General features: G+C 35.8%; 5 protein-coding genes across 6 annotated transcripts; 4 read left to right on the forward strand and 1 right to left on the reverse strand.

The window, feature by feature from the left end:
• The first annotated feature begins 141 nt into the window (after nt 1-141).
• Nucleotides 142-1,279, forward strand: LOC130941205 (chlorophyll a-b binding protein 8, chloroplastic). Its single transcript, XM_057869623.1, has one exon. It carries the CDS (start codon nt 259-261, stop codon nt 1,075-1,077), a length of 819 nt encoding a protein of 272 aa, XP_057725606.1. The 5' UTR covers nt 142-258; the 3' UTR covers nt 1,078-1,279.
• Nucleotides 1,280-1,974: 695 nt separating this feature from the next.
• Nucleotides 1,975-4,502, forward strand: LOC130941202 (transmembrane 9 superfamily member 12-like). The gene is made up of 2 exons (XM_057869620.1): nt 1,975-2,184; nt 2,466-4,502. Exon 2 carries the CDS (start codon nt 2,493-2,495, stop codon nt 4,500-4,502), a length of 2,010 nt encoding a protein of 669 aa, XP_057725603.1. The 5' UTR covers nt 1,975-2,184; nt 2,466-2,492.
• Nucleotides 4,503-4,530: 28 nt separating this feature from the next.
• Nucleotides 4,531-7,148, reverse strand: LOC130941201 (phenylalanine ammonia-lyase class 3-like). Its single transcript, XM_057869619.1, has 3 exons — nt 7,113-7,148; nt 6,454-6,911; nt 4,531-6,363 (listed from the first exon to the last, which is right to left on the reverse strand). Exons 1-3 carry the CDS (start codon nt 7,131-7,133, stop codon nt 4,635-4,637), a joined length of 2,208 nt encoding a protein of 735 aa, XP_057725602.1. The 5' UTR covers nt 7,134-7,148; the 3' UTR covers nt 4,531-4,634.
• On the forward strand, nt 7,126-14,883 carry LOC130941200 (uncharacterized). 2 transcript variants are annotated; one of them, XM_057869617.1, is made up of 21 exons: nt 7,126-7,780; nt 7,911-8,605; nt 8,715-8,774; nt 8,991-9,134; nt 9,221-9,348; nt 9,473-9,637; nt 9,940-10,045; nt 10,369-10,474; nt 10,564-10,674; nt 11,059-11,222; nt 11,305-11,422; nt 11,749-11,973; nt 12,255-12,463; nt 12,734-12,901; nt 13,022-13,127; nt 13,232-13,369; nt 13,493-13,651; nt 13,800-14,006; nt 14,106-14,300; nt 14,406-14,477; nt 14,577-14,883. In XM_057869617.1, the coding sequence occupies exons 1-21, from the start codon at nt 7,730-7,732 to the stop codon at nt 14,733-14,735; spliced, it is 3,486 nt and encodes a 1,161-aa protein (XP_057725600.1). In that variant the 5' UTR covers nt 7,126-7,729; the 3' UTR covers nt 14,736-14,883. The 2 variants fall into 2 exon arrangements, with proteins under 2 accessions (XP_057725600.1, XP_057725601.1); XM_057869618.1 differs by having other exon boundaries at nt 8,994-9,134.
• A 6,154-nt stretch (nt 14,884-21,037) lies between these two features.
• On the forward strand, nt 21,038-24,949 carry LOC130942130 (E3 ubiquitin-protein ligase ORTHRUS 2). Its single transcript, XM_057870828.1, has 9 exons — nt 21,038-21,553; nt 21,646-22,187; nt 22,282-22,407; nt 22,763-22,862; nt 22,979-23,040; nt 23,123-23,225; nt 23,441-23,585; nt 23,724-23,941; nt 24,321-24,949. Exons 1-9 carry the CDS (start codon nt 21,116-21,118, stop codon nt 24,618-24,620), a joined length of 2,034 nt encoding a protein of 677 aa, XP_057726811.1. The 5' UTR covers nt 21,038-21,115; the 3' UTR covers nt 24,621-24,949.
• The last annotated feature ends 2,628 nt before the right edge of the window (nt 24,950-27,577 follow it).

Consider the following 27,577-nt stretch of genomic DNA (forward strand, 5'->3'; position numbering starts at 1 on the left):
ACGAAAACAATATCCCTTATCGGATTCATGAGATTACGTGTATAGTGTTGGTTGGAGAAGTAGATCATAGGCTCATCCACACAATATTACAAGACACATGGACCAGGAGTTGCATTGGTGGGGGCCTCAAGTAGTGGCTTAGGTCGCTCCATATCTCCATGCCTCGTGCTTATTGGAGGATACTTGAGATAGCATTCTTTCTTAATCCTCCTCCTCACCAGAATCTAACATTGGCCGCAGCAAAGAAGCACCAGTATCATGGCTGCACAAGCTCTGGTATCATCTTCATCTCTTACCTTCTCAGGCGAGGCTGCAAGGCAGAGCTTTGGATCAAGACCCAATGGATTCTCCAAAAGGGCCTCCTTCTTAGTCAGGGCGTCTTCCACTCCACCTGTCAAGCAAGGAGCAGACAGACCCTTGTGGTTTGCATCAAAACAGTCTCTCTCTTACTTGGATGGCAGCCTCCCCGGTGACTATGGATTTGATCCACTTGGACTTTCAGACCCTGAAGGAACAGGAGGGTTCATTGAGCCAAGATGGCTGGCATACGGAGAGATCATCAACGGTCGTTACGCAATGTTGGGTGCAGTCGGTGCCATAGCACCCGAGATTCTTGGCAAGGCTGGTCTGATACCAGAGGAGACAGCACTGCCATGGTTCAAGACCGGTGTGATCCCACCTGCAGGAACATACAACTACTGGGCAGACCCTTATACACTCTTTGTCTTGGAGATGGCACTCATGGGATTTGCAGAGCACAGAAGGTTCCAAGATTGGGCCAAACCTGGCTCCATGGGAAAGCAATACTTCTTAGGACTGGAGAAGGGTCTTGGAGGTTCCGGTGACCCAGCTTACCCCGGAGGACCTTTCTTCAATCCCCTTGGTTTTGGCAAGGATGAGAAATCCCTGAAGGATTTGAAGCTCAAGGAAGTGAAGAATGGGAGGTTGGCCATGTTGGCAATCTTGGGTTACTTTGTTCAAGGTCTTGTGACAGGAGTTGGCCCTTACCAAAACCTCCTTGATCATCTGGCTGATCCCGTGCACAACAACGTATTGACCAGTCTTAAGTTCCACTAAAATGTATTGTATATTTTACAAGAAATCTTTTGTTACTCTTGGTGGTGGTTGTTGTCCAGTTGTTGCCATTAGCAAAAATCACTATCAGCAATAACCTTTTGTATCTCTTTTCACTCTTTCGTGACTGTGGCCTCATTTGGACATTCCATGGTGTAGCCTTGTAAGAAATGACATGTTAAACAACTACAAACATTATTCATCATCGTGTGGGTCGCAGCTGCTACTTTCTGTTGCTCAGACCTTTAGCTGTTCCTAATCCTTAATTATGGCACAAGCAAAAACTCTCATGCAAAATGTTTTAAAGCTGTGATTTGCGTAGAGTATTATTTTTAAACTAAACATGTTATCCATTCATATCATCAGTTGCAAGTAGTGTGAATGAATGGGTGTGAAAGTGTAAAAACAAGAATTGAACCTAAAATGGATTCAACTGTCTGTTAATGTTCAGCCCAACTACAGAAATATGAAATGCCATCAAGGCATCAGTCACAAGTATCATATATTTGCCGCCAAGGAGGTCCATTTTAGTTTGAAGATAAAATTATGCTTTATAACTTCTGAAAATGTTAGCATTCTTCAATTTTTTTGTCTTTATATAAATTAGGCTTTTTTTGAAACAATATAAATTAGTTAACTAGTAGAAATTAAAATCAGAAAAGGGAAAAACTTTTGTCTTTTACAATTTTACCAATTGATTGGGGCATAATTTGATAAATAAAAAGGGATTTGCCAATAAGCGGTGTCTGAGTGTAAAAATAGAAAAAAATTTAAATAAGCAGAAGAGTGTACCTTTTTCTTTGGTATTTTCAATAATATTTTTGGTGACAAAGAAAGTATACTATTTAGAAGATCTAAATAAATAATCCAGTTTCTGTCTTATTTTTTTCAAAAGCATTACAAATACGTGGCAAGTAGTAGCATAAAATTAGGAGAGACAATTTTATTTATTTAAATAAGATAGCGTAAGTGGTGTTGATCCACGTATACAGACATCTTTTGTGTTGCTGCAAACCTGCAATGGTTCTTCGTTGTGAATTCGCTTTGGATTTTGTTCTTACTTAGCTTCTAATAATCTGCTGTGTGAGATCTCCTTCGCCAAACTCCATGGTTAGTCATATTTCCTTTCACGTCTCTTTCTCTGTCATTGAAATTTGTGTTTGTTCTTGCTACTTCCTACGATTTTTGCTGTAAATGATCCCGGATCAAATGCGACTGTGTGTACATACATATATAGAACGGTTTTTTATATTCATTTCTCGTTCGCAACTAACGGATCAGATTTTAGAATTTCGACATTACACTTTATAGTTTATGGATAGAGAATATTGAATACGTATATGTGGATTTAGCAGGTTAGAATGTTAATATATAATTGTCTTGTATTACAGAATTGATGGTGTTGTGATGTGAAAGAAATGCAAATGGAGTTAGCAAGTGTGAGAAAAGGGTGGTTAATGTACTGGAATTGGGTTTGGGTTTGGGTTTGGGTTTGTGTTGAAAGGACGAATGGATTCTATCTGCCGGGAACGTACATGCACACATACTCAAATGGAGATGAGATATATGGGAAAGTGAATTCAATGACGTCCATCGAGACGGAGCTTCCATTCAGCTACTACAGTCTCCCTTATTGCAAGCCCAGAGGCGGCATCAAGAAAAGTGCTGAGAATATCGGAGAGCTTCTTATGGGAGATCAGATCGACAACTCTCCCTATCGTTTCCGCATCAATATCAACGAGTCACTCTACCTCTGCACTACACCTCCCTTGAACGAAAAGGAAGTCAAGCTCCTCAAACAGAGAACTCGCGATTTGTATCAGGTCAACATGATCCTTGACAATCTCCCTGCCATGAGGTTTGCCATGCAAAACGGGGTTCAGATCCAGTGGACAGGCTTCCCCGTCGGCTACACGCCCCCGGACGCCACCGCCGACTACATCATCAACCATCTCAGGTTCACCGTCTTGGTCCATGAATACCAAGGGGGCGATCTTGAAATTATTGGCACCGGGGAGGGAGGTCTGGGAGTCATTGCCGCCGATCCTGACAACAACGACAAGCCATCATCCCCGCCGGGATATCAGATTGTTGGCTTTCAAGTGGCACCCTGCAGCATCAAACGCGATCCCCAACTCATGACAAAGCTTCACATGTATGATAACATCTCCACCATCACTTGCCCCACGGGCCTAAGCAAGTACCAAATAATCAGTGAGAACGAGAGGATATCATTCACCTACGAGGTTGAGTTTGTCAAGAGCGACATAAAATGGCCGTCGCGATGGGACGCTTATTTGAAGATGGATGGTGATAGGGTGCACTGGTTCTCCATCTTCAACTCACTCATGGTCATCTTTTTCCTCGCCGGCATTGTCTTCGTGATCTTCTTGAGAACCGTGAGGAGGGACTTGACCAGGTACGAGGAACTGGACAAAGAGGCTCAAGCTCAAATAAACGAGGAGCTCTCCGGATGGAAGCTAGTTGTGGGGGATGTATTCAGGGAGCCTGAACACGCGACGCTTCTGTGCGTGATGGTTGGCGATGGGGTCCAGATTCTTGGCATGGCTGCAGTTACCATTGTGTTTGCGGCGTTTGGGTTCATGTCTCCAGCTTCTAGGGGGATGCTGCTAACGGGGATGATAATTCTATATCTGTTCTTGGGAATCGGCGCTGGATATGTGAGTGTGCGAGTGTGGAGGACCATCAAGGGAACAACGCAAGGGTGGTGGCGGATTTCGTGGTTTGCTGCATGCTTCTTTCCAGGAATTGCTTTCGTGATTCTAACTGCAATCAACTTTCTGTTGTGGGGCAGCAAGAGCACTGGCGCTATTCCCATTTCCTTGTATTTTAAGCTGCTCTTCCTGTGGTTCTGCATCTCAGTGCCGCTCACCCTTGTGGGAGGATTTCTGGGGACGAGAGCGAAGGAAATCGAGTATCCGGTTAGAACGAATCAGATTGCAAGGGAAATTCCAGGAGGAAAATATCCATCGTGGATTCTGGTAGTGGGAGCAGGGAGCCTCCCATTTGGAACCCTGTTCATAGAGCTGTTCTTTATCATGTCGAGTATATGGCTAGGCAGGTTCTATTACGTGTTTGGATTCTTATTGATAGTAATGCTATTGCTGGTGATGGTGTGTGCAGAAGTGTCAGTGGTGCTGACGTACATGCATCTGTGTGTGGAAGATTGGAAGTGGTGGTGGAAGGCATTCTTTGCATCGGGTTCTGTGTGTTTGTACGTCTTCATGTACTCCATAAACTACCTGGTTTTCGACCTTCAGAGTCTGAGTGGACCTGTCTCCGCTATGCTTTATATTGGATATTCACTTCTCATGGCACTTGCAATCATGCTCGCCACTGGCACCATTGGCTTCCTCGTCTCCTTCTACTTTGTCCACTATCTCTTCTCATCCGTCAAGATTGATTGACCTTCTCTTTTTGTCTAATTCTTCATACTTGAAACAACTTTTATTTTCTTGCTATTAGAAATTAAAATCATACATTTCTTTATTTGATAGTTAAACTAAATTCAACACTAGTGACAAGTACAAACTGGAAAGCTAGAAAACTGAAACGGGAACCCCGTCCCATTCTTTGAGACAGTCTAGAATGGAGTCAAAAATCTTTCCTTGACAAATTGCTGTAAATACTTTCTCGAATTCTTTGTCTGGTGAGGCAGTCTTCTCGCCGGTGAGCAACCCTATTCCGAGCTCTTCCCTCACAAACTTATACAAAGGGTATGATCTGCATTTTGCAATTCTATTTGGAACTGTTGGATTCCCATTCTCATAAGCCACCCTTGCACTTTCAACCTCATTTGGTAACATACTCTTCAACTCATTCTCAAAAGCTCCAATTTCCTCAAAAACTACGCTCGCATTTTTCTTCCCGCTGATGGCACTCGCTTGTGCTTCCTCATAAAGTATTTGTTTCAATTTTGGCATCACTGGATACTTAACATTGAAGGGATCATCAATATAGGAGAATACATATTCTCTATCAACTACTTTGAGCAAATCTCTCTCACATGATCCAAACAAATCCGTGCTTAATGTCTTCTTTGCAACTCCGCTTATAGTATCCTTGATTGTGCTCTTCAAAATTTCCTCCAAATGCCTCAAGTCAATAGCTTGGCAAAGCGCAACCAAATACGTGGAGCACATTAGCTTCAATATCTCCACAGCTTCTACGGTTTTCCAAGCAGAAATTAACCCCAAGGAATTCACATCTTGGTTATGTTGCTCAGCACTTTGCACGTGGTTGGTTACTGGGTTTGCCAGATATTGAAGTTCAGAGCAATAAGCAGCCATGGCAACCTCAGATGCCTTAAAGCCATAATCCAGACTCGGATTTCTGCCGACAGAGAGATTCGATGGCAAACCGTTGTTATACGAGTCATTGACCAGCTCGGTAAATTGGGCAAAGATGAGTTTGCCAATTGAAGCAACAGCTAAGCGTGCATTATCCATCGAAACTCCAATTGGGGTGCCTTGAAAATTGCCACCATTCAAAGCTTTGCTACTAGTGACATCAATCAAAGGATTGTCGTTGACAGAGTTTATTTCCCTCTCAATTGATTTAGTCGAATACCTGATGACTTCAATCTGTGGACCAAGCCACTGAGGAGAAGTTTGGAGAGCATAACGATCTTTTTTAGGCTTCTGCAATGGATCTGGCTGTTGCATTCTGGCTTGTTTGATGTAAGAGCTACCCTCTAAGATGTGCTCCATAATAGCAGCAGCTTCAATTTGGCCAGGATGGTACTTCAGCTTATGTATCAAATGATGTGTAAATTCTGGATTCCCCTGCATAACTTCGGTGAAAACTGCTGACAAAATTTCAGACAATAAAGCTAAGATGTTTGCCTCAAAGAGCACCACAGAAGCTACACTAGACCCCACGGCGGTGCCATTTACGAGGGCAAGTCCTTCTTTGGGTTTCAGCTCAAAGAACCCAGAATGCAGACCTGCTAAATGGAAAGCTTCCTTTGCATCAAGGGACTCTCCAGAGGGTCCGAGGGCTTTGGAGTTTTGCCGGCCAGTTAGCAATGCAGCAATGTAGGAGAGAGGAATCAGATCGCCAGAAGCAGTAATGGTACCGCGTAATGGCAATACAGGGGTGACATTGTTGTTGAGGAGTTTGGTGATAGCTTCTAAGATTTCAAATCTGATGCCAGAGTACCCCTGAAGAAGGGTGTTGACTCTCACAAGCATTGCTGCTCTCGTTGCTGATTTTGGCAGGGTATGGGATAACTCACTTTCATGGCCAAATATTGCACAATTCAAAAACCTGTGCAAAAATCACCCAGAAGAACAATATTAGCAAAGCATTCATATATATGCATCCATCATTTAATTAACAAGAACAGAAAAATCTCACCTAACCATCTCTTTCTGAAGGGCAAGTCCCTGATCGGTTTTTCTGTTGGAGGCAGCACCAAAGCCAGTGGTAACACCATAGATGGTAATGCCTTTTTCAACGCTGTCCATGATCCACTGGCAGCTGGCCTCGACGCCTGCCCTCGCAGACTCAGAGAGCTCCACCTTGACTTGAGACTCACGCTTGGCAACGGCAGCCACCTGCGACACGGTTAGGGGCTCCCCTGCTCCCATGCATAGGGTAGACTTCCGGTACTCCGCCACCATGCGTTTGACCTCATGAAAGTGGCTGCCCTTGAGTGAATCCGCTGCTAGGCCCCAGCTGAGGGGGTCAGAGGAAACACTTTGCTTGCCAGCCATCTTCCTTCCTAAACAATTCAGCCTAGGTATGAAATGTTTAAATAGAGAAACATTATTTGGTTGGTGAGTGAGTAGTGACTGCCGTGCACGAGGAGTAAGCTGAAACGAAACGAGTAGGTGGGAGATTACTTTCACGAATACGCTGTTGAACAATTCAGATAGAGTTGGTAATTATTCCTCACTCTATGTTTAATCATTTTAGTTTTTTATTTAGTTACTCTACCTCAGAGAGATCGTTTCAAAATTTTCTTCTTAAACTAAACAAAGGAAATTCACTCCAAAAAAGCAGAGTACACTCACATGGTTGACCGGGTATACCATATGCGTTTGTCGCCTTCGTAGATAGAACCAACTCCGGCTGCTGCTGCATTTGATTTTTCAATTTATTTGTCAACGATAGCAAAATATGGCCTCTCCACTACTCAAAATTACATACTGCACTAGTAGACATAAACATGTTAATGTTTAATTTCATGGTTAAAAAAAGTTATAGAGTTCATTAATAACACATGCACAACCAACTAGTAGTGTACATTTATTTTATGCAAGAATATTAATTTAGAAGCTTCTTAGGGAGATCGAGCATTCATTGCTGGAATTCCCGTTTCCTTCAACTTTGTTATTCATAATTAATTAAGCTACTATAGCACAGGAGGAAAAAACGGGAAGAGAAAAATGAATGAAATATTTAGGCTTGGGTTTGTGGTATAAAATGATGTCCAAAGGGTATTTTAAATTAAATTATTGGGGGAAAAAAGTTTCCTTAGTTTGAAATGGAGAATTATGGAAACTAGCCGTTGTGAGTCGTATAAGGTGGAGCTAGTAGGGAGCTACTTCCTTTCTATACACGCTCTCTTGCTCCCGATCTCGAGACTTGCTAGTAATTGCTTCTGTACAGTTGATTCTCTCTCTCTCTCATGATGTTCACCGAAGGTCTGGACGACACCGCCATTCAATGGATCAAGCAGGTTCGCTCCTCCTCCTTTGTGTGCCTTTGCATTTTGAATTCTTGTTCTTTCTTTATGTGGATTCCGATTCCTTCTGCTTTCCTCTTTTACTTTGTCTCATTTTGAATCTTCTTCTTTCCACAATCCACAGGGATCACAAGTGGAAGACTCTAAGCCTGAGCCCGATGCTCCCGCACGGTCTCCTCTATCTGAGAGAAGAATTGTCAGTGAGAGATTCCCAAGATCTCCCGTTCTCAACTCTCCTGTTCTCCCTCCGCTCAAGTTCCATACTGCCTTGCTCACCCCTCGAAACGTTGCCTTTTCCGTCGGGGATGACACGGATGAAAGCACTGTTTCACTGCCCGACGATGCCGACTCTTCTGATGAAGAACTCTCTGCTCCAACCAACTTGGATTACTTGGAGAGGCCAGTCTCACACTACTACGATGAGGATGAACTCTTTGGATGTAAACTCCCGAAACCCCAACGCTCCAATGGCATCCTCAAGAAAGGTCTGGCCAATCAGAACCTGACACTTCAACTTCCCAATACTCTCGGTGTTCAAAAGAAGCTCACACCTGGTGCAGGAGGAGTTCACCTTCACAAGCAGGTTCACCTGCGCAGTCTCAATTGTCTTGATGATTCAGTTGAGTTTGCTACTCCTCCAAGTGCTCCTCCTATTATTGATGCTGATTTTCCACCTCAACTTGAGAGATTCTCCAAGGGCTCCCCAATGAATGAACAAAATGAGTCTTGGCCATCCAGAGAATCTGTGGGTGGGAGAAGTGAATGTTCAATTGAGCAAAAACCCAGCAATGTAAAAGCCACCACTGACTTTGCTCAAAGGTACTTCTATTGCCATCTATGGCTGCCTTCAATTGCCCCTCTTTCTTTCCATTTTTTCCCTTGTCTTTCCTTCCGAATTACATTGTCCATTTGATGCTTAACTGTGCAGACTAGACAGAACTATCACAGAGGACACTGAAAGACCTCATTTAGCATATTACAACACCAGGTGCTGTCAACCTTAACTTCATGCACTTATCTAAAACTTTATATATCAGCAAAGTAAAATACAAACACACATCATTACCTTATTTTGAAACAAACCTTGATTTTTTTAGCCGAGTAGGAACTCTTATTCAAGTAAAACAAACCTGAGATTCGTACCCAGATTAATGCTTTGAAAATCTGGGCCTAATGTACACTGTTCCTTTCCATGTTATTTCAGCAGTTGCAATAGTCAATATGCCTGGCAAACCCTTATCACTTATGATGCCTGCATACGCTTGTGCCTGCAAGCATGGGCAAGAGGCTGCACTGAGGCACCAGAGTTTTTGAAAGACGAGTGCCTGGCTCTTCGAAGTGCCTTTGGGTGGGTTCCATTTCATTTTAAAATTTACGCTTCAGTGCCTTCATCTTTCGCCCTCAATCATTTATCTTGTCCCTTGAATTCTATAGATTGCATGACTTCTTGTTGCAACCTCGAGGTGTAAAAGTAAAACCAACTGAAGGCATAAATGCAAGGAATTCAGAACAAACATTTCCCCTGAAGATGAAGAAGGTTGTAGGAAAAATAAGAGTGGAAGGTAATTATACATCTAAGCAGAATCATATAGTTCACTTATCCAATTATGCATTCATGATATTGATCCTCTTCCAACATTGCAATTCAGAATCATATCACCTGATGTGCTATATGAATAAATGCAGTGAGGAAACTTCGCATTATACCAAGACGCAAACTTCAAATCACTAGTTCACAGAGAGGTTCAATCTACATACAAGCTGGGATGGAATACGTCCGACATGTTTCATCATTCGTGAAAAGTGGCATAAATTCTATGAAGTCAGCCTCATCCTCAATGGGATTAGAAGGTTAGTACTTCTTCTGGAAGATTTCTATTACTATTCTCACTCTACAGTTTAGATATCTCTTGGCCTGAAGATGGACACTGTTTGCTAAACTGATAGATATCTCTTGGAAAAGAATGATTCCTAAATGCTTAATGTTTGCATGACTCCTAAATGCTTAATGTTTGCTAAACATTAAGCATTTAGGAATCATTCTTTACCCTCCACTGAATACTTGAGCTTTCTAAATTATTATGTTCGTGCGTGTAAGTACATTAACCCTACTATTGCATAATGAGTTGACGCTCCCCTTCTTGTTCTTGTAGAGCCACTATCTTGCTTAATCCAACTTCAGAGTACATCAGAAGCAAATGAAGCAGAGCCAAGTTCTGCAATTTTTCTACACCCTGGAACTGGAGACTACCATGATTTGTAAGTTTGATTTTTTTTTTTCTTGATTAATTGGGACAAATGTTTGTAATTGTCCTACTGTTAGGAAACTAGCGAAATATTGTAGTCTATGAATGTTTTGCAAATGCATCTTAGCAGGATCTAGAATCATGACAACTGATAAAGAAACTTTGTTGGATTGATTAATCTGAATAGTTAAAAATCATACAATAATAATTATGCTCTGACTTCTGATACCAGTATGCAGTAATGTATTTCTATGCTTGATCTGGAGATTTTCAGCTCATAGTACATGTAATGTTATCAATAATGTTAAAAGATCTTACACTGGCATGTAAATTCAGTTTCCCAGAGAACCAAGGGGATGTCCTAGTTGTTGAAGTCCAAGATTCAAAAAAGGCAGTCCATGGTCAAGCCAGAATCCCAATTTCATCCCTCAGTGATAATCCTGTAAGCTCGCTATTGCTATGTCATCTGTAAATATTATTCTTCTGTTTTACACCACCCACATACATGACATGTAATGTATCTGTATGCAGAGTGACAAAATTCGATGGTGGCCAATATATCATGATGAACAAGAATGTGTTGGCAAGATTCAGCTTTCCATTAGCAGCACAATGACAAGTGATGAAAACAATCAAATAAAGGTTCTAACTCTACCAAACAGAAGTTTTTAAGTTCACTGATGAAAGAAGAATGAATAATATTAAGATAAGAATTGCATTGAGAAAAGGACATAACAGTTATTAGTAGAATATATCTTTAAAGTTATTAAGGAATCAAATCGGAATTTTCCCTCTCTGAGATTTATTATCAAGAATCATACATATCTGTTCTATGTGACCGAGGTTTCAGTGTACTTATCAAACGAGAAAATATTTTTAACTTTGCTCATACCATTACTAGTTGGAATTTTTTCAAACAGGACAACATGATTTTAATCATATGATTGTCTTTTGGCTAGTAACAACCAAGATGGTCAATTCTAGCTACTTCTGGCCAGTCTCATATTAATTTATTTCTTGTTGCAGAGTTCAACTGTGGTGGAAACTCAAGCTTATGATTTATTGTTGGAGGGTGCTATGCGTGCACAGCATTTCCACTGCAGAAACTTGCGACTGGATGGGCCATGGAAGTGGTTGTTAGAAACATTTGCAGACTACTATGGAGTTTCTGACTCTTATGCCAAATTGAGGTACCCACATACAGTTAGCTAAGTTACTCTTTTCTTCTCATTATTTCTCAAATCAGTTTTGCTTACCGCCAATCTCTTGTAGATATCTATTACATGTAATGAATGTGGCAACTCCAACCAAGGACTGCCTGGAGCTTGTGAAAGAGTTGCTTGAACCCTTAATAAAGGCCAGAAGTGAGAGGAGACTGACCAGGCAGGAGGTAAAAATTCTCTCAAGTTTCAACAATGAGCAAGCACTTATATGATTTAAGTTAGTCTGGTTTACTGGCATTCATTAGAAATCCTTGAAATGACATAGGTGGTTGAGAGGGTTTATGCAAACTATTACATAAAAAAAATATATATTGTAATTGCGCACAGCGGAAATGCTTTGGGGAAGAATAATATATCCTCCTAGACAGAAGTTCTTCATTTCTTTTCATCTAATATTGATCCTAACTAATTTACAGTTTATAACATTGTTATAATGTAACCTCCTGTTTGTAAATGGAGAATCAGTTAACAATTTCTTAATCCATTTTCACAGAGAAGCCTACTTTTGGACTGTGAAACTCAAATAGAAAGTCTTCTGGCTACAGTTTTCGAGAATTATAAATCACTTGATGAGAGCTCACCATCAGGTTTAACTGAGCATTTTGGTCCAGCATCCTGTTCTGCAGCACCAGCTCTGTATCCTGCCATACAAGTCTACAGCAGTCTTCATGATATACTATCTCTAGATGCTCAAACTATTCTAAGAAACTATTTGCAGGTAATTGTATATGTCATTATTATTGAAGACTGATGCTCTTTTAGCCTTTGTGTGAATTCAAGCATTTATTCATGAATAAGATTCAGCACTATCCTTGAACAGCAAACTCTGTATGAAGCTTGCTTTCCCATGGAAGTTGTATCCTTACAGCTCTTTCTCAGGCCAATAAGTTAGATAATATAGTATACAAAGATTAAAATAACAGCTCATACAAAAGTAAAATGCCTTTCTGGATCGTTTATGCAATATTAATACATTAAATAACTCTTTTTCGTTGACAGACTGCTGCAAGAAAAAGGTGTAGAAAACACATGATGGAGACCGACGAGTTTGTGTCAAGCACCACTGAGGGTTACCTAATGGATACCATCACCATCTCAACTGCATACCTAAAGATGAAAAACCTTTGTGTTTCTATAAGAAATGAAATTCAAGCAGATATAGAGATCCACAGCCAGCATACGATCAACGGCCAGCATATATTTCCTAGGTATTCATCTAATTTCTTAACAGAAACTAATCAACAGTACATTTTCTTTCCTATTTTTCCATTCTTGTACTACTATTTGGAAATGTTTCTTTATGGTACTGACTAGATTTTGCACAGGTTTCTCTTGGTTTATCGGAATTTTATCTCGTGCCTTTTGAGACAATTATTCTTCATCGTTTCTCTTCTTAAACTATAGCCATATTTACTCCCGAGCAATAATTTCTTTTGATTACTTAATAAAATTTCTGACATCTGTACTCCAATTTTCAGTTCAATTGACCTGACAAACATCACAGCAGCCGTTTACAGCACTGAGCTGTGTAACAGGCTGAGAACTTTTCTTTCTGCATGGCCACCATCTTGTCCACAGGCGCATGTGAATGAGCTTCTAACTGCAACTGCTGACTTTGAACGGCACCTTGAGTCGTGGAACATAAGGTTTATCTAAGAAACTTCTCTGGCAGTGCACTTACAAGTACAATAGTAAACAGCATTTGAAACCTCCATAAATTGCAATATCATTTCTCTCACATGCAACATTCTTTATGTCTGTTTTAGTCCTGTGCAGGGGGGTGTAGACTCCAGAAATTTGTTCCACAATTACATCATGGTGTGGATCCAGGATATGCAACTCAGTTTACTTGATTGTTGTAAAGCAGAAAAGGTAGCAATTCTTTAGTTACTTTATGAATTATGAATGACTAAGGAAACCATACAACAACATTTAGCAATGAAATGAGCGTCTTTAATACAATCAAAAACATACAGGTGCCATGGTCTGGAGTAATCACCAACCATTCAACATCCCCGTTTGCAGAGCAAATGTATGAGAAGATCAAAGACAACCTTATCCTATATGAAGTGGTAATCAATAGATGGCCTCAATACTCACTTTACTTGGAAAATGTAAGGTTCTAAACACCAAAAATCCTATAAAGCCATTTGCATTTAAGATCTCTTTGGAATCATTTCTGTCTCACTCACATAATCCCTTGATTCTGCATATTTTTTTCGGATTATATTTTGAAGGCTGTGGCAAATATAGAGAGAGCAATCATGAAATCCCTTGAGAAACAATACAGTGATATCTTAACCCCTTTGAAAGACAGCATACCGAAGAGGCTTCATTTGCAAGTCCAAAAGCTAGCAAGAAGACAATCAACTACTGTCAACTTGCTTCCTAATCAAGTAAGTTCTATGTGTGCTTATAAATTTGTCCATACCCTCCCCGGAACTTAAACTCAGTTTGAATACTCTTAGTTTTGGTTGTTTCTGTCTACAATTTGTTTAATTATACCTTTAGAAAGAAATCTTAATGCTTGATTTTTTTTATCAGTTGGGAATATTCTTTAACACCATCAAGAGGATTCTTGATGTCCTACACTGTAGAGTGGAAGACATCCTAAAGTCATGGGCATCCTGTCTACCTGTCATGGGAGATAAGAAAACATTGTTTGGGGAGCAAATGAATGGAATAACCGTTCTCTTGAGAACCAAATACAAAACTTATTTGCAAGCAATAATAGGGAATCTCGTCAACAATGTAAGATTTTTCAGAATATCCAGTTCATAAGTGATCCTATAGCATAGAACATTGATGCCGTAAAGTAAACCTCAACAATTGACATTTTAAACTGTTCAGTTGCAAGCTAATCGAAGCACACGTCTGAAGAAGATTCTTGAGGAAACAAAAGAAGCAGATGGAGAGGCAGAAGTGCGTGAAAGAATGCAACTGCTCAATTCACAACTCATTGACTTCATATCCAACCTGCATGAGGTCTTTACTAGCCAGATCTTTATAGCAATTTGCCGCGGATTATGGGATAGGATGGGACAGGTAAGCAACCAGAAAGGTTTATTCATGTGTTGACAACTCACATTTGACATGACTACTCATGTATAAATTGAAGTCTAAAGCCCCTACTTTAATTAATTGTGCTAGATTGTTTTAAAGTTTCTGGAAGGAAGGAAGGAAAACAGGATATGGTACAATGGGTCTTGCTATGCTCTGGGGGTAACTCAATCCTTTAACTACTAACTACATACTATGTTTTTATTATAATAATGTAACTGAGACTGAATAACTGATAAAAGTGTTTGACTTTGTTTGTAGATATTGGATGACACATTTGCTTCCCAGATGCAAAGACTGCGAGGAAATGCATTGCATGAGAAGGATATTGAGCCTCCTCGCTCAGTGATTGAAGCCCGCTCTATTCTTTGCAAAGACACAACAAATGCAACTGATCCATCTACTTACTTCTACATATGATATATCATTGAATTCTTTTGTAAAACCATTATATTCTTTTTTAGTATATATAGTGAATAATGTAATGATAACAGGAATATAGTTAAGTGTTCATTCTTTTTAACATGGAAAATGAAAACCTGCCTCACTGATCTTCTTATTGTTTTAACATAGCCAGAAACCAGTTTAGTTTCATTTCGTTTTGTGCACTTTATGCTTCAATCAAGTTTATAGCACTTGTGACTTAACCCTCTTATCCACCCCTCAATTACTTGGCCTCCAGCCCTCCACACCAATAGGCGAACATTTAATTTTACTTTAATATGTTAAATCAAACGTGAAAATATATGTTAATTTTAATTTCACTTTAGTTTAGAAAATTAGCTTTCTTATCAGCAAAAAACAAAAGAAAAAGTGAATACTATGCTGTTAGTGAAGAATAAAAAAAACTTGTATTAGTGACTGAAAATTTAATTTAAAACTAAGATGAAGACAAAAGATTCTCCTCAAATAAGTTAAAAAAATGAAAAATTAAAAAATCCACAAAAACTGCAAATAAATAAATAAAAATGTCGCTATGCACCAACTTGCAAAAGTCTGATAGCCAATCACATTCAGAATAAATCTACGTCGCGTGTTTACCGTGAATGTCGATGTTCAAAAATCCAAGGGTGTAATTAAATGTTCATGTCCTTTTGATCTGTTTTGGTTTAAGTGCTGCTGTTTTTAGGATTTTTTTTTTTTTAAATAACAACGATACCTAAAACTTGAAGTATTAGGAAACACAGCAATCCAAACCAAAGTAGAAGCGAAATTACAAAAACCTGTGTATGCAAACTTATATATAAATAATGATATATATCTATTATACCAGAAATATAAATTACACCTTTAAAATCTTAACGTAAAAAAAAAAATATATCCATAATCATAGGAAAAAGAACTACGAACCAAAGTCCTATAATAATCCACTATATTCAATAAGTATAGTTAATTTTAGCGAGAGCAACATTATCCACGGCATAAAATGTGTAACAATTAGCAAATCCGTGCCCTCGACTCTTTCATTGACAAACCTTTTTAGTTTTTACACACCAACGGTGTTATATGTTAATTGATACTCAGATTATTTTGCCACTTACAAGAATGTTTGTTCATCAGTGATAATAAAGCCTGGTGCTTTCGATTATCACTATGTGCCTCAATTTCTTTGTCTATTTGAGGTTGGTATGTTGTTATTCATTAATATCTAAAATGAAATTGATCTGATTCTTAATCCTGTGCTGCATGATTTGAAAGCTGTTTTAGATGCAGTATTACTGGAGATATAATATTTGTCACGTATTTTCCTAAAGCTGTTTTTTTTTTGACAAATTTGTTTAATTTTCTATTAAATATTCCTTTGATTATAGTTTGTCGCGACAATTGCAATGTGTTTTCTTCATAACCTTTTTTTGTCTATGTAAATCTTTTTTAAAGATAATTGAAGTTGTATGAGTAAAAGTTTGTTATACTTTGTGGATGTAATGATATATAATTAGATGAGTTAATTTTAATTAGTTAACAAGTATTTTCAAAACAATAAAAAAAAAAACTACTTTGTTATTTCCTCTTTTAACAACTATCCTAAAAACAGTTGTTAACTAAAACCGTTTTTGATAAAGGGCATTATTTGGAAACTAAATCCATATTGTAATAAGTGACATTCAGGTATGGTTTTCTGAACTTTGACAGGTTTCATTAATGGCAAGTTCATACACCACTCGTTGATTTTTTCTGCATTTTTTCGACCAGGTACTTACTGTATTTTATTACATAATTATAAGGTATATAGAGCCCGTTTGAAAAGTAATAGAAGCTATTTTTTCTGACTTTTGAATTATGAAGTAACAGTACGTATATTTGCCACTATTTAAAAAAAAATTTAACTTTTTGAAGGGTTAATTTATAATTTTTTAAAGAAGTAGAAATATATGACTTCTCCTCCTCGATGATAAGTCATTCTATCATTTCTTTGAAAAGACCTCAAAACAGAAAAAATCTACTTTTATTTTTGGCTTTATAAAAAATTACTGAAAATACTGGCTCCCACCAACATTTTCACCCAAGGTTTCATCTGCTAGAAATATTGGCCTTCCATATCATTTTCATGTAATGATTTATCTGCTGAAAATATTGACCCTCCACCAATTTTAAAACAATGTTCCATCTGAACCACTTATGCATATATTCCTTCCATTTTTTAATTATTTTATCACTCTATTTTTAATATTAAATTTGTATTTAACATTGTGTGTGGTATAAAATCTCAGTATTAATTTTATTTTTTCCATGTGATTTTATTTTTATATAGCTGCTATTATTTTTATAGTTAGTTATAGACTTATAGCAAGTTTTTTATCCCAATAAAAAGATGAGAGAATTCTAATAGAAGTAAAAAACATAAAAAACATAACAAAATATACATTGACACACATTTTACATTTATTTTTTATTTTTATCTACTATATCATACACAATAAAATAACAAACACTAACTACACAATAATTTCTTTGGCATTGTCATCAAAATTATTGTGAATTAAAATTTTATTACTATTTACCACATAAAAGAACAAATAAAGAATTAATTGCCTAAATAATTGTAATTTTAATGATTAGGTTATAGAAAATTAACATTTAATATTGAAAAGTATTTGTTATCATCATTATTTTAATATCTATTTTTTGTGACAAAAATTGTATTTTTTGAGTTATTTATTCAAACGCTACAACTTTAAAATAAGTATTTTTATAACTAAAAATTCAAATACAAAATAACTTATTTATAAACTGCTATTAATAAAAGTCCTTATACTTTAATCTTTTTTTAAAAGAGCTTATTTAAATTGTTTATCTAAACTGCCATAATATTTTTCATATATCAAGTAGATTTTTAGTTTCGTAGAGTATTCAATATCCGATTAATTAATGAAGAATAATTTAAATATATTGTCAACTCAAACCGTAATAATATTCACTTTAGAGTAATTAACAACTCATCATTTTCGTCACAACAACAACAACAACAAACAAAACTATCTTCTATCTATTATCCATTACCATTTTAGTAAAGAAATAATTTTTCATATCCCATAAATGTGAAAATATGAAATATTTATTTTCTGTCAATTGCTATCCCACACATTTACTACTTTCCATAAACTGAAAAACGCAACTTTCAAAATAATAAGATATTACTAGTTTATTCAAAGGAAGTAGTTGCTTTTATAACCTATTTAAATCAATATACATAATTATTTTAAAATTATTTCATGATATTATGTTATAAAATTTAATAAGGATATTCAAGATTGACCTTTAGAAATTTTATTTAAATTAATTCTAATATATATTTAATTACTGTTTGTAAAAAAAAAATCCTATTATATTTGCTTCTAAATCTGCTCAGATTTGAACACTATTTATAAATTTAATGTCTTATAAATTTGTAGAACTTTTGCCATTTATTATTATAATTACGAGATAATATTTAATTTAATTTCTAAATTTATACAGAAATTTTAATTTAATCTTTAAAGTTTTAATTGTTTTTATTTGGTTTTCAAACTTTATAAATATGATTTATATTAGTTCTTGAGATAATTTTTGACGCACAAATATTAATAGAACGTTGAGATGGATAGTTAGATGTCACGCACACTATAAAATAATATCGTTTTAATTTTAACACTCAAATAACCCATAAAATAAAATCGTAAGTGGTGCTATATTGATATTTTTCCTCCCACAACAAGTAATATGTCATCATTTGGGACTATTTGAGCATTAAAATTAAAAAAACGTTATTTTACAAATTTTAAAATAAAATTTGACTGTCTATGTTAGTATTTACATTAACGTCTGTATATGGTAAATTATCTCGTAAATTAATATAAATTATATTTGTAAACTGTTAAATAAGATAATTAAAATTTCAGAAACTAAATTAAAATTAATATATAAATTGAGGAACCAAATTCATTATTAACTCTATTATTACAATATATCTTATTTCAGATAATTGCTCCACTAGTCCAACTGATGACATAGAATTAGGTACATTGTAATTAAGATGGGTCAATAGATTTATTGTCATAAAAGGCAAGTCTATAGGTAAAGAGGGAAAAAAATCTTAACATTTTATGGCTAAAAATTTACTAATTTTGCAAAGCTTTAATTCTATATGGTATTGTTCAAATATGTTAAAACTATTTAGTATTTTCACAGCCACTCTACTGTTGGAGATTTTACGTTGGTTTTCTATATTAATATTTGTGTTAATGAGAATTAAATTAGAGATAAATGACACTTATTAGTAGTCAAATCCAAATTATTTTTTCCCTCAACGAATCAAAGACAATCTCTGAGATAAGTAATAAAAAAAAAATTAAAAATATCTCTTGCAACATAATTTCTTTTGCCCCGTATAAAATGCGCATATATATATATATATATATATATATATGAAATTAAAATTTATTGTTTTTTATTATTATTTTTAATTTATCAATCTAGTTTCTTATCATATTTTAATATAGTTGAATTTAAAACAAATTATATTAATTTTAGTACATGTTTGAGTGTCATTATCTTGATAAAAAAATATTCTTTTAATAAAATTTTTTTAATGTATTGGACAAATTTCTAGTAGTCAAAGTAGAAGTATTAGAAATTTTTTTTTTTGAGAAACTGTAATTTATATTTTTTTAAAATTTTTTTCTTTTAAAAAAGATGTTTTTCATATAATAAATAAACAAAAAAGTATTTTTCATATTGTTATACTCAAACATAATTAATAAATGAAAATATTTTTTTGTATGAAATATCCAAAAGTTAAAAAGTTTAGATATTGAAATAAGATGAGTGATATATTTTAATATTATAATTTTTAGTATTTTTTTAAATTATGGAAAGTAGATAAATCGGATCATCGGATTTGTGTTTAAAAAATTTAAAAAATTTAGGGTACACATCCGATTTGTGTTTAAAAAACAAAAAAATTTTTGGAAAATACAAATCAAACGGTTGGATTTGTGTACTCCAAAATTTTTTAAACACAAATCGGAGGATTGGAGGATCTGATTTTTGTACCTGAAAATTGAATGATCCGAGATTTCTGTATTTCTTAAAGATCGGACAAAATCACAGCAGTTCACAATTTAAAAAAATATAATTGTTAATCCAATATTAAAAATAAAAATATAAAATCCAAACATAAAATTACTTTTATTTTTTCATAAGATTTTTAAAAAAAGATAAATCTAAAAAAATTTTTCGCAGAAACTTATTCAAAAAAGCCCTTAGTATTTTACCTTCAAAATCCATGTAAATTTCATTGCAAATTTCTCTTGTTTGGTTGCTTCATGCGATCTCTTTTGGATCTAGTTGAATTTATTTTGTGTGAAAAGATGGGTAAGTTATTAAAATAAATTGTTTATCTTTTAATATTATTAGAATATTTTTTTGGTGACTAATATTATTATTATTATTATTATTATTAAAATATAACATTTATACATTGAAGCTATAAATATATATTTTTTATTTCTATAAAAACTGTGATAGAAGTACGATGGATTATGATTTAAACATAAATCACGATAAAAGTGTAACGGTTTGTGTTGAAAAAATAGCTACACCTTTTAAGCGGTATGATAGCTTTTATATAGGCAAGTATTATATAAAAAATTGTTGGAGGAGTGTAGTAATTTATTTTCACACGTAACTCAATCGCTATTCTTCTACAGTAATTTACGTCTAAATCATAATTTATTGTACTCCAATAGCAGTTTTTATAGAAATAAAAAATATATTTATGTATTTAATATATAAAATTTATATTTTGATAATATTAAAAAACAAATAATTTATTTTAACAACTTACCTGAAAAAGTTGTGAATATCTAGTTTGTTGAGAACTTTTTGTTGTACATGGCATTAAATTCTTAAGGTAAGAAACAAAATGCAAAATCATAAACATAAATATAATGAAAATATATATACCAGTAAGTATGATATTTATTTACAAAAGAATATCCCCATCTAGTAGTGCATATTCATATTCATTTCACAATGAGTCAATCTTGCAAGTTACCAATATTTTATTGGAAAAAAGAGAAGAAAAAGACAAAAAATAAAAATAAAAAACAAGAGTAGAGGGAAAGGCGAAAATTGGATAAAAATTTAAAAAGAATGTTCCCTCCTCCTTTGTACGCCAAAATGGATGATACTAAATAGTAAATATTAGAGTAGAGTCCCTTCCCTTCCCAACAATATAAAATCCCGTCTTTTTCTCACTGTCTCTCACACTCTCTCTCTTCACCCGCTACTATTTTCTTTCGCCAGTCACACACCACTACATGGCCCACTCCAAGGCACTTCCGTGCGACTCCGACGGTGCCTGCATGCTCTGCAAGCAGAAACCACCACCGCACGAGTGCCTCACGTGCCGGACCTGCCATACCCCGTGGCACCAGCCATGTCTCCCCGCCGGCACCGGCCCTCCTACCATGGCCGAGGTCAGCACTTGGGAGTGCCCTGACTGTGCCGATCCTGCCCCTGTTCAAGCATCGGCTCCCGCCGTTGCCGGAAACTCTGACAGCTTAGTGGCGGCGATCCGGGCGATTCAGGGAGACACCTCGCTCACTGACGAGGAGAAGGCAAAGAAGAGACAGGAGCTCGTTTCTCGCTCCTCCAAGCCACTAGCAGCAGCGGAGAATGGCAAAGCAGAGAAGGACATCTTCGATGGGAGTCTGAACTGCTCAATCTGCATGCAGTTGCCAGAGAGACCCGTGACGGTTAGTTTGTTCTGTTCTGGATTGCTTCCTCATGTCAATGTTCACACCATTCAATTTTTCGGAGCTGATTTTTTTTTTGGTTGGGTGTACAGACGCCGTGTGGTCACAACTTTTGTTTGAAGTGCTTCCAGAAGTGGATTGGGCAGGCAAAGAGGACCTGTGCGAATTGTCGCAGTCAGATCCCACCTAAGATGGCCGAAAACCCTCGGATTAACGACCAGCTGGCCATTGCGATCCGTTTGGCGAGGCAGATGAAGGCCACGGGGATGGTGGGTGCGGTGGCGCAGCCCAAGGTGTATGTTTCTCGAAAAAATGACGAGCTTCCAGACACTTGCTTCACCACTGAGCGGGCGAAGAAGACTGGCAAGGCCAACGCGTGCAGTGGTAAGATTTTTGTGACGATCCCTTCGGATTTTTTGGGTCCAATCACTGCTGAGTATGATCCCAGGAACAATCGTGGGGTTCTTGTTGGGGATACTTGGGAGGACAGAATGGATTGCAGGCAGTGGGGCGCCCATTTCCCTCATGTTGCGGGCATTGCTGGTCAAAAGGGTTTTGGTGCTCAGTCTGTAGCACTTTCAGGTGGCTATGTTGATGACGAGGATCATGGAGAGTGGTTCCTCTACACTGGAAGGTAACTAACTGCTTTGCATACTCTGTTGCTTGTTTTCTATGTCTCTGTTGCTGTTGCTGTTGATTGATTTTCTTTGTGGTTGTTTTGTATGCAGTGGTGGAAAGGACCTTAGTGGCAACAAACGCACCAACAAAACACATTCATTTGACCAGAAGTTTGACAACATGAATGAGGCCCTCAGAGTCAGTTGCCAACAAGGTTATCCTGTTAGGGTTGTGAGGTCAGTTATGTCAATCATTTTTATAATCATTCCCCTTCATCACATGTAATTGATTGACCAAATCTATGCACGCCTTTGCCAGAAGATATCCACATTGCTTCTTTATTATTCCAAATCTATTTATGCTTATATGCAATAAAATCAATTTATTTCATTGCCTTGGCTTTTATTTCTTCTCCAAAAGTTTCCTTCTAATTTGTGTTGATGTACTGTGTGAATATGAATGGTTTAGTCTGTTTAATTTTTTAGTTGATTCTCGTGCTTGCTCATATTTTTGGATTGTCTTGCCTTTCATCTGAGTCTCGTGCTTCTGTGTAAATATTTTTGCCTTGTTCACGTTCTCTATCTTTGTCAGGTCCCACAAGGAAAAACGATCTGCTTATGCACCCCAATTCGGAGTGAGGTATGATGGAGTTTATAGAATAGAGAAATGCTGGCGTAAGAAGGGAATACAAGTAAGATACTAGGAAATCCTTGTAATTAATTACATTTAATAGATCCTAACATTTTTTCCTATTGAATTGATTAACTTTCTCCAAAATGATCCTCAAGAGTCCTCTTTTTGGGTTAGGGTTGCTTGGTTTGCAGATATTTGTTTGTTAGATGTGACAATGAACCAGCTCCATGGACAAGGTTGGTTCCTTGTATCAATGTGTGTCTTTGTGTGAGCGCATATACATGCAATCTTGAACTTATTTGGGTCATTCATCTGCAGTGATGAACATGGAGACCGTCCACGCCCACTTCCAGTGGTTAAAGAGTTGAAGGGGGCAATTGATGTAACTGAAAGGAAGAAAGCTGCAGCATGGGATTATGATGTAAGTGGTGTTGTACAAAACTATGGTCTGTTTATTTTTCTTGTATCTAAAATTTTAAATGTTATTGCATTATGAGGTATTGATTCATTTGCCCCTTCTTTCTACTAGGTTACTAGGTTTAAGACAAGATAATCATCACTTGTTTTGCCCTAGATATTTTGCATATTCTTTGTTCCATTGAATTTAATTCCACCTTTATTGTTTATACATTTCAGGAGGAAAAGGAAAGCTGGATGTGGAAGAGACCCCCACCACCAAGCAAGAAAATGGATGCTATAAGGTGTGAAAATGGGATATCAGAAAAGATAAAAATTGTACGAAAAGTCAAGACCAAGCCAGTGAGAGATAGGCTTATGAAAGGTACATGTTGCCTTGGACTTTCCTATAAAGACTTTAACCATCTCTTAAACCACGTTGATTTGATGCCTTTGCAGTTATTACTATGTATGAGATTCTTAAGTTGATATAATTTTGCTTCTTGCTTCATCAATTTTGCAGAGTTTGCTTGCCTCTTGTGTCGCAAGGTGTTGAGTGTCCCTGTGACAACTCCTTGTGGCCACAACTTCTGCAAATCCTGTTTGGAGGGTGCCTTTTCTGGCAAAAGCTTTATCAGAAAGAGAGGAAGCGAAGGTGGGCGCACCTTGCGAGCACAGAAGAATGTTATGAAATGCCCTTCATGTTCAATTGACATAGCTGAATTTCTTCAGAACCTAGAGGTATACATCATGTCTCTTTCTAATTGTCTGAGCATGGTATTTGGGAAAGCTTCAATTTGGTTTTACCCCCAAACTATTTTAATTAGGAAGGTGGATGTTATTGCCATTGACTACCTGTTGCTTCTTGTTTTATATTGGCACCAAATGTGGATAACTTCAAATCCAACCCTTAATATGTTTTATTTTCTGTTAACCCAAAGTCACCGAAAAATCTTAGGCCTTCTTTGAAATGAGATTCAATAGAGAGTGGGCAAGTTTAATTAGGTGGTGTTCACATTTAGAAATAAATCTTCTAAAGAGAAGCATTCATAAATATGCAATTTACAGTTTGTATGTGATCTTGTGATTGTATTTATGCTGTTTCTGGCCTTTGCAATAGGTTAACAGACACATGATGAGCGCGATAGAAACCCTCCTCCGCGAGGCTGAGATGGAAGAGAGTTCTGAAGTGTCCAATGACAAAAATGATGAAAATATAGAGACTGTGAATGATGATGATGGGACAGAAGTTTCAAAGCCTTGTGATTCAGGTGAGAATGTCCTAGAGGAGATCAAGGACAATGATTTGAATCAGCCACACAAGCGCAGAAAGGGTGCTGGTGATTCAGCTATTGTGAACACTGAGGAGCAGATCAATGTGGCAGGACTAGAGGACAATGTAATGACTTGCAGCACTTAAAAAGGTTTGGTGTTGGATTGGAGCAAGCTATTTTGGAATTATAGACATAGCTATATTTTTTTGATTGGATGGGTATATAGCTACATACATACATTATTAGCAGAACCAAAGCTATATAACTTTTTGTTGATGGCTAGCTCCTAGACTTTACTTTTAATTGTTGATTGTTTAAGCTCGTTTAGTCGAGTAAAATTCCCCTGATGTTGGGATTTGTAGTTTTACTATAGCCTATAGCCTTGTATGGAATATGGATTGGTCATTGGAGTATGCTTTCATTTTGCAACTCTATGAAAAATGAATGCATATAAATTATACATTGTCATTGCTTATGTTAGTACTTTGTTATTGTTAATAAAAATTATTTTATGTAAAAAGTTATTTCATCTAATTTATGTACATTTGTAGTGGCTGGCTTGGATGGCACACATCTTAAATTTTATATATTACTAGTGTATGTTCCCGTGACCAGGGTAATCCATAAAATTTATAAAATTTTTTTATTAAAATTTAAATAAAATATATATAATAATTATTATTATAAATATTTTACAACTTAAAAGTATTAAAAATAATTAATATTTGTTTTAATCAATTTGGATTGGTTGAATGATCTTCTTATTTATCCACTTAAGCAAGTAACCATTAGTTAGCGACAGAGCTTTAATAAATAGAGCATCAATATGTAGTGATGCCGAGTTAGGAATCCGTAGAAAAAAAATGTATTTGTCTTTAAAATAGATTAATTTTTCATTAATAGTAATACTTATATACTTTTGTCATTGTTGAAATTTACTTGGGATAATTTTATTTGTTGGTATCATATTTATTCTTGAAATCAAAATAATATGATCGACATTGTTACTCGTTAAAACTTCACATTGTATAAAATAATTTTTAAATTCTTAAATTCATAAACTTATATCGTTATAAAAGTTATTAGATCGATTAATATTTTTTGGTAACATGGTGTACCGACATCGTTGAGTATTAGATTATTAGTTAGTGTGAAGAGAAACCAATAATAATTTTTGTTATTCAATAAATTAATATTTTTTACATCATTATTTACCATTAAAAAATAGTAAATAATCATACTATCCTACATTATATACGATGTACAAAATAATTTTTTATCTTGAAATTAATTCTGGTTAGTGGGATAAAATTTAATTAATATAGTTCCTTATGTGTCAATGATACTATCTAAAGATTTTATAATATACTAATTAAAATTTCACTGTACACTTCAGCTCAATTCGTGAGGTATTAAATGACACACATCAATGCAACTTTTATATTTGTTATTTGATTACTTTATAGCACATTTATCATTCACCGAGTTCGTTAGATTCAAATCTAAATATATAACTGAATGTCACATAGTTAGTAATAGTTGTTTGTGTGATTATAATAAAATTATTTGTATTAATTATTTAATAATTTTTTTATGCATAACAATAACATAGTGTTACCAATTTTACTTAAATACACATACATAATAGCCTTTTTCACGTATAAGTGAAATCTACTAATATAAACTTAAAAATAAAAGGATTATTTAGGCTATTGAAAGTAAGGAATAGAACAGTATTTTACCCTATACTATCGATTTTTATGCATAAAAAATTTTCAAAATAAAAATAACAACTATTAGTATCAATGAGTATGTCCCAACTAATTTTTATATTTGATCATTTAACCCACGCGTAGTGCGAGTCTTACCCTAGGTAATTAAGGTGAAACACCTATGGTTTGCAATGATGTAAATAATGTGAAAGCGTGGAAGTTCATAATTTCAAACTAACAATTTTAAGCAGCATGATCTTGCCAGCTATTTACAAATATGCCCCTTATTATTCTTTGTTTCATGATTATTCAGAATCATTTGATTAATCAATCAAATGCCTTTAGATTTCAGTATTATACTCAAAAGTGTAGCTCTATGTTAATATGATAACTATAAATCCATAATCTTCTTTGTCAACTATAAGTTCGGCTTAAAGTCGGTCAAACTTAATACTAGAGTGTCAAGATTCAAGAATCCACACAAAAGGAAAATAACAAGGTTGCTGCTTATAGCCGGAGAAATACAATTCACTACCTTACCTTCCTTTAAAGTCATTTTGTTCACCACTTTCCAGTCTTTTTCCACCAAGTGAATCTGAACAAATTTTATTCAACAAGATAATTAGTTCCAAATTTAAGAAAAACACTATTTCTAAGTGAGTGAAATTGGCACAAGAATCATCAAGGACACTGAGTCCAATAAGAGATTAGGGTTTTTTAATTTTAACCAATAAGAGATTATAATTACCTCAAAATATTGTAGTCGTCGTTGTTCCAACATCTGAATCCTTATCTTTTTCTTGTCTTTGTTTTCTTCTTCTCTAATTTTTTACTGCACTGAGTCCAAGCACAACAACTTTTGAAACAGCAACTTTTGAAGTCACATTTAATTCACTGACATTTGCATCTGTATTATTCTGTTCAACACCCTCTCGTATGTTAAAAGGATATGCTTATGCATCTTTCCTGAATGAAGTCAAACGTGTCTCATGAGAATTTGATGATCTCTTCTTCCCTTTCTTCTCCATAACATCAGCATCATGAATCAAAGATCTCTTACTTTTCTTCTTCTTTTTTGTAGCACGTACAGGTTCAGAAGCCTCTTTCATTGGCTCGGTACCAATGCCAATTGTCACGTTATTATCATTGAATTCATTGTGCTGATGCTCCTTTAGAACTTCACTTTCAATGATTACTTCGTTAGTTGCATTTAATGAAGGGTTTGCCATAACCTCAATCTCCCTTTGAACAGTATCATTACCTGGCCTAAAAACAGAAGCATCATATTCCACAATATCATCTTCTTTCCTTGTACTCATCTGTTTTTCCTTTGCACTAGACACAGATTTTGACATTTCATCTTCACAAACGACGTTATCATCCTTAACAGC

This window comes from Arachis stenosperma, chromosome 7 (assembly GCF_014773155.1).
Source record: "Arachis stenosperma cultivar V10309 chromosome 7, arast.V10309.gnm1.PFL2, whole genome shotgun sequence".
Lineage (NCBI taxonomy): Eukaryota > Viridiplantae > Streptophyta > Magnoliopsida > Fabales > Fabaceae > Arachis > Arachis stenosperma.

Coding starts and splice junctions, on each gene's coding strand:
- LOC130942130 (XM_057870828.1), top strand. CDS start 21,116: ATGGCCCACTCCAAGGCACTTCCGTGCGACTCCGACGGTGCCTGCATG. Junction 23,041..23,122: donor GAACCAGCTCCATGGACAAG/GTTGGTTCCTTG, acceptor ATTCATCTGCAG/TGATGAACATGGAGACCGTC. Junction 23,226..23,440: donor CTGCAGCATGGGATTATGAT/GTAAGTGGTGTT, acceptor TATACATTTCAG/GAGGAAAAGGAAAGCTGGAT.
- LOC130941202 (XM_057869620.1), top strand. CDS start 2,493: ATGCAAATGGAGTTAGCAAGTGTGAGAAAAGGGTGGTTAATGTACTGG.
- LOC130941200 (XM_057869617.1), top strand. CDS start 7,730: ATGATGTTCACCGAAGGTCTGGACGACACCGCCATTCAATGGATCAAG. Junction 9,638..9,939: donor ATCCTCAATGGGATTAGAAG/GTTAGTACTTCT, acceptor TTGTTCTTGTAG/AGCCACTATCTTGCTTAATC. Junction 14,007..14,105: donor TAGGGAATCTCGTCAACAAT/GTAAGATTTTTC, acceptor TAAACTGTTCAG/TTGCAAGCTAATCGAAGCAC.
- LOC130941205 (XM_057869623.1), top strand. CDS start 259: ATGGCTGCACAAGCTCTGGTATCATCTTCATCTCTTACCTTCTCAGGC.
- LOC130941201 (XM_057869619.1), bottom strand. CDS start 7,133: ATGGTATACCCGGTCAACCAT. Junction 6,912..7,112: donor TGGTATACCCGGTCAACCAT/GTGAGTGTACTC, acceptor GTTTCGTTTCAG/CTTACTCCTCGTGCACGGCA. Junction 6,364..6,453: donor CTTCAGAAAGAGATGGTTAG/GTGAGATTTTTC, acceptor ATTTTTGCACAG/GTTTTTGAATTGTGCAATAT.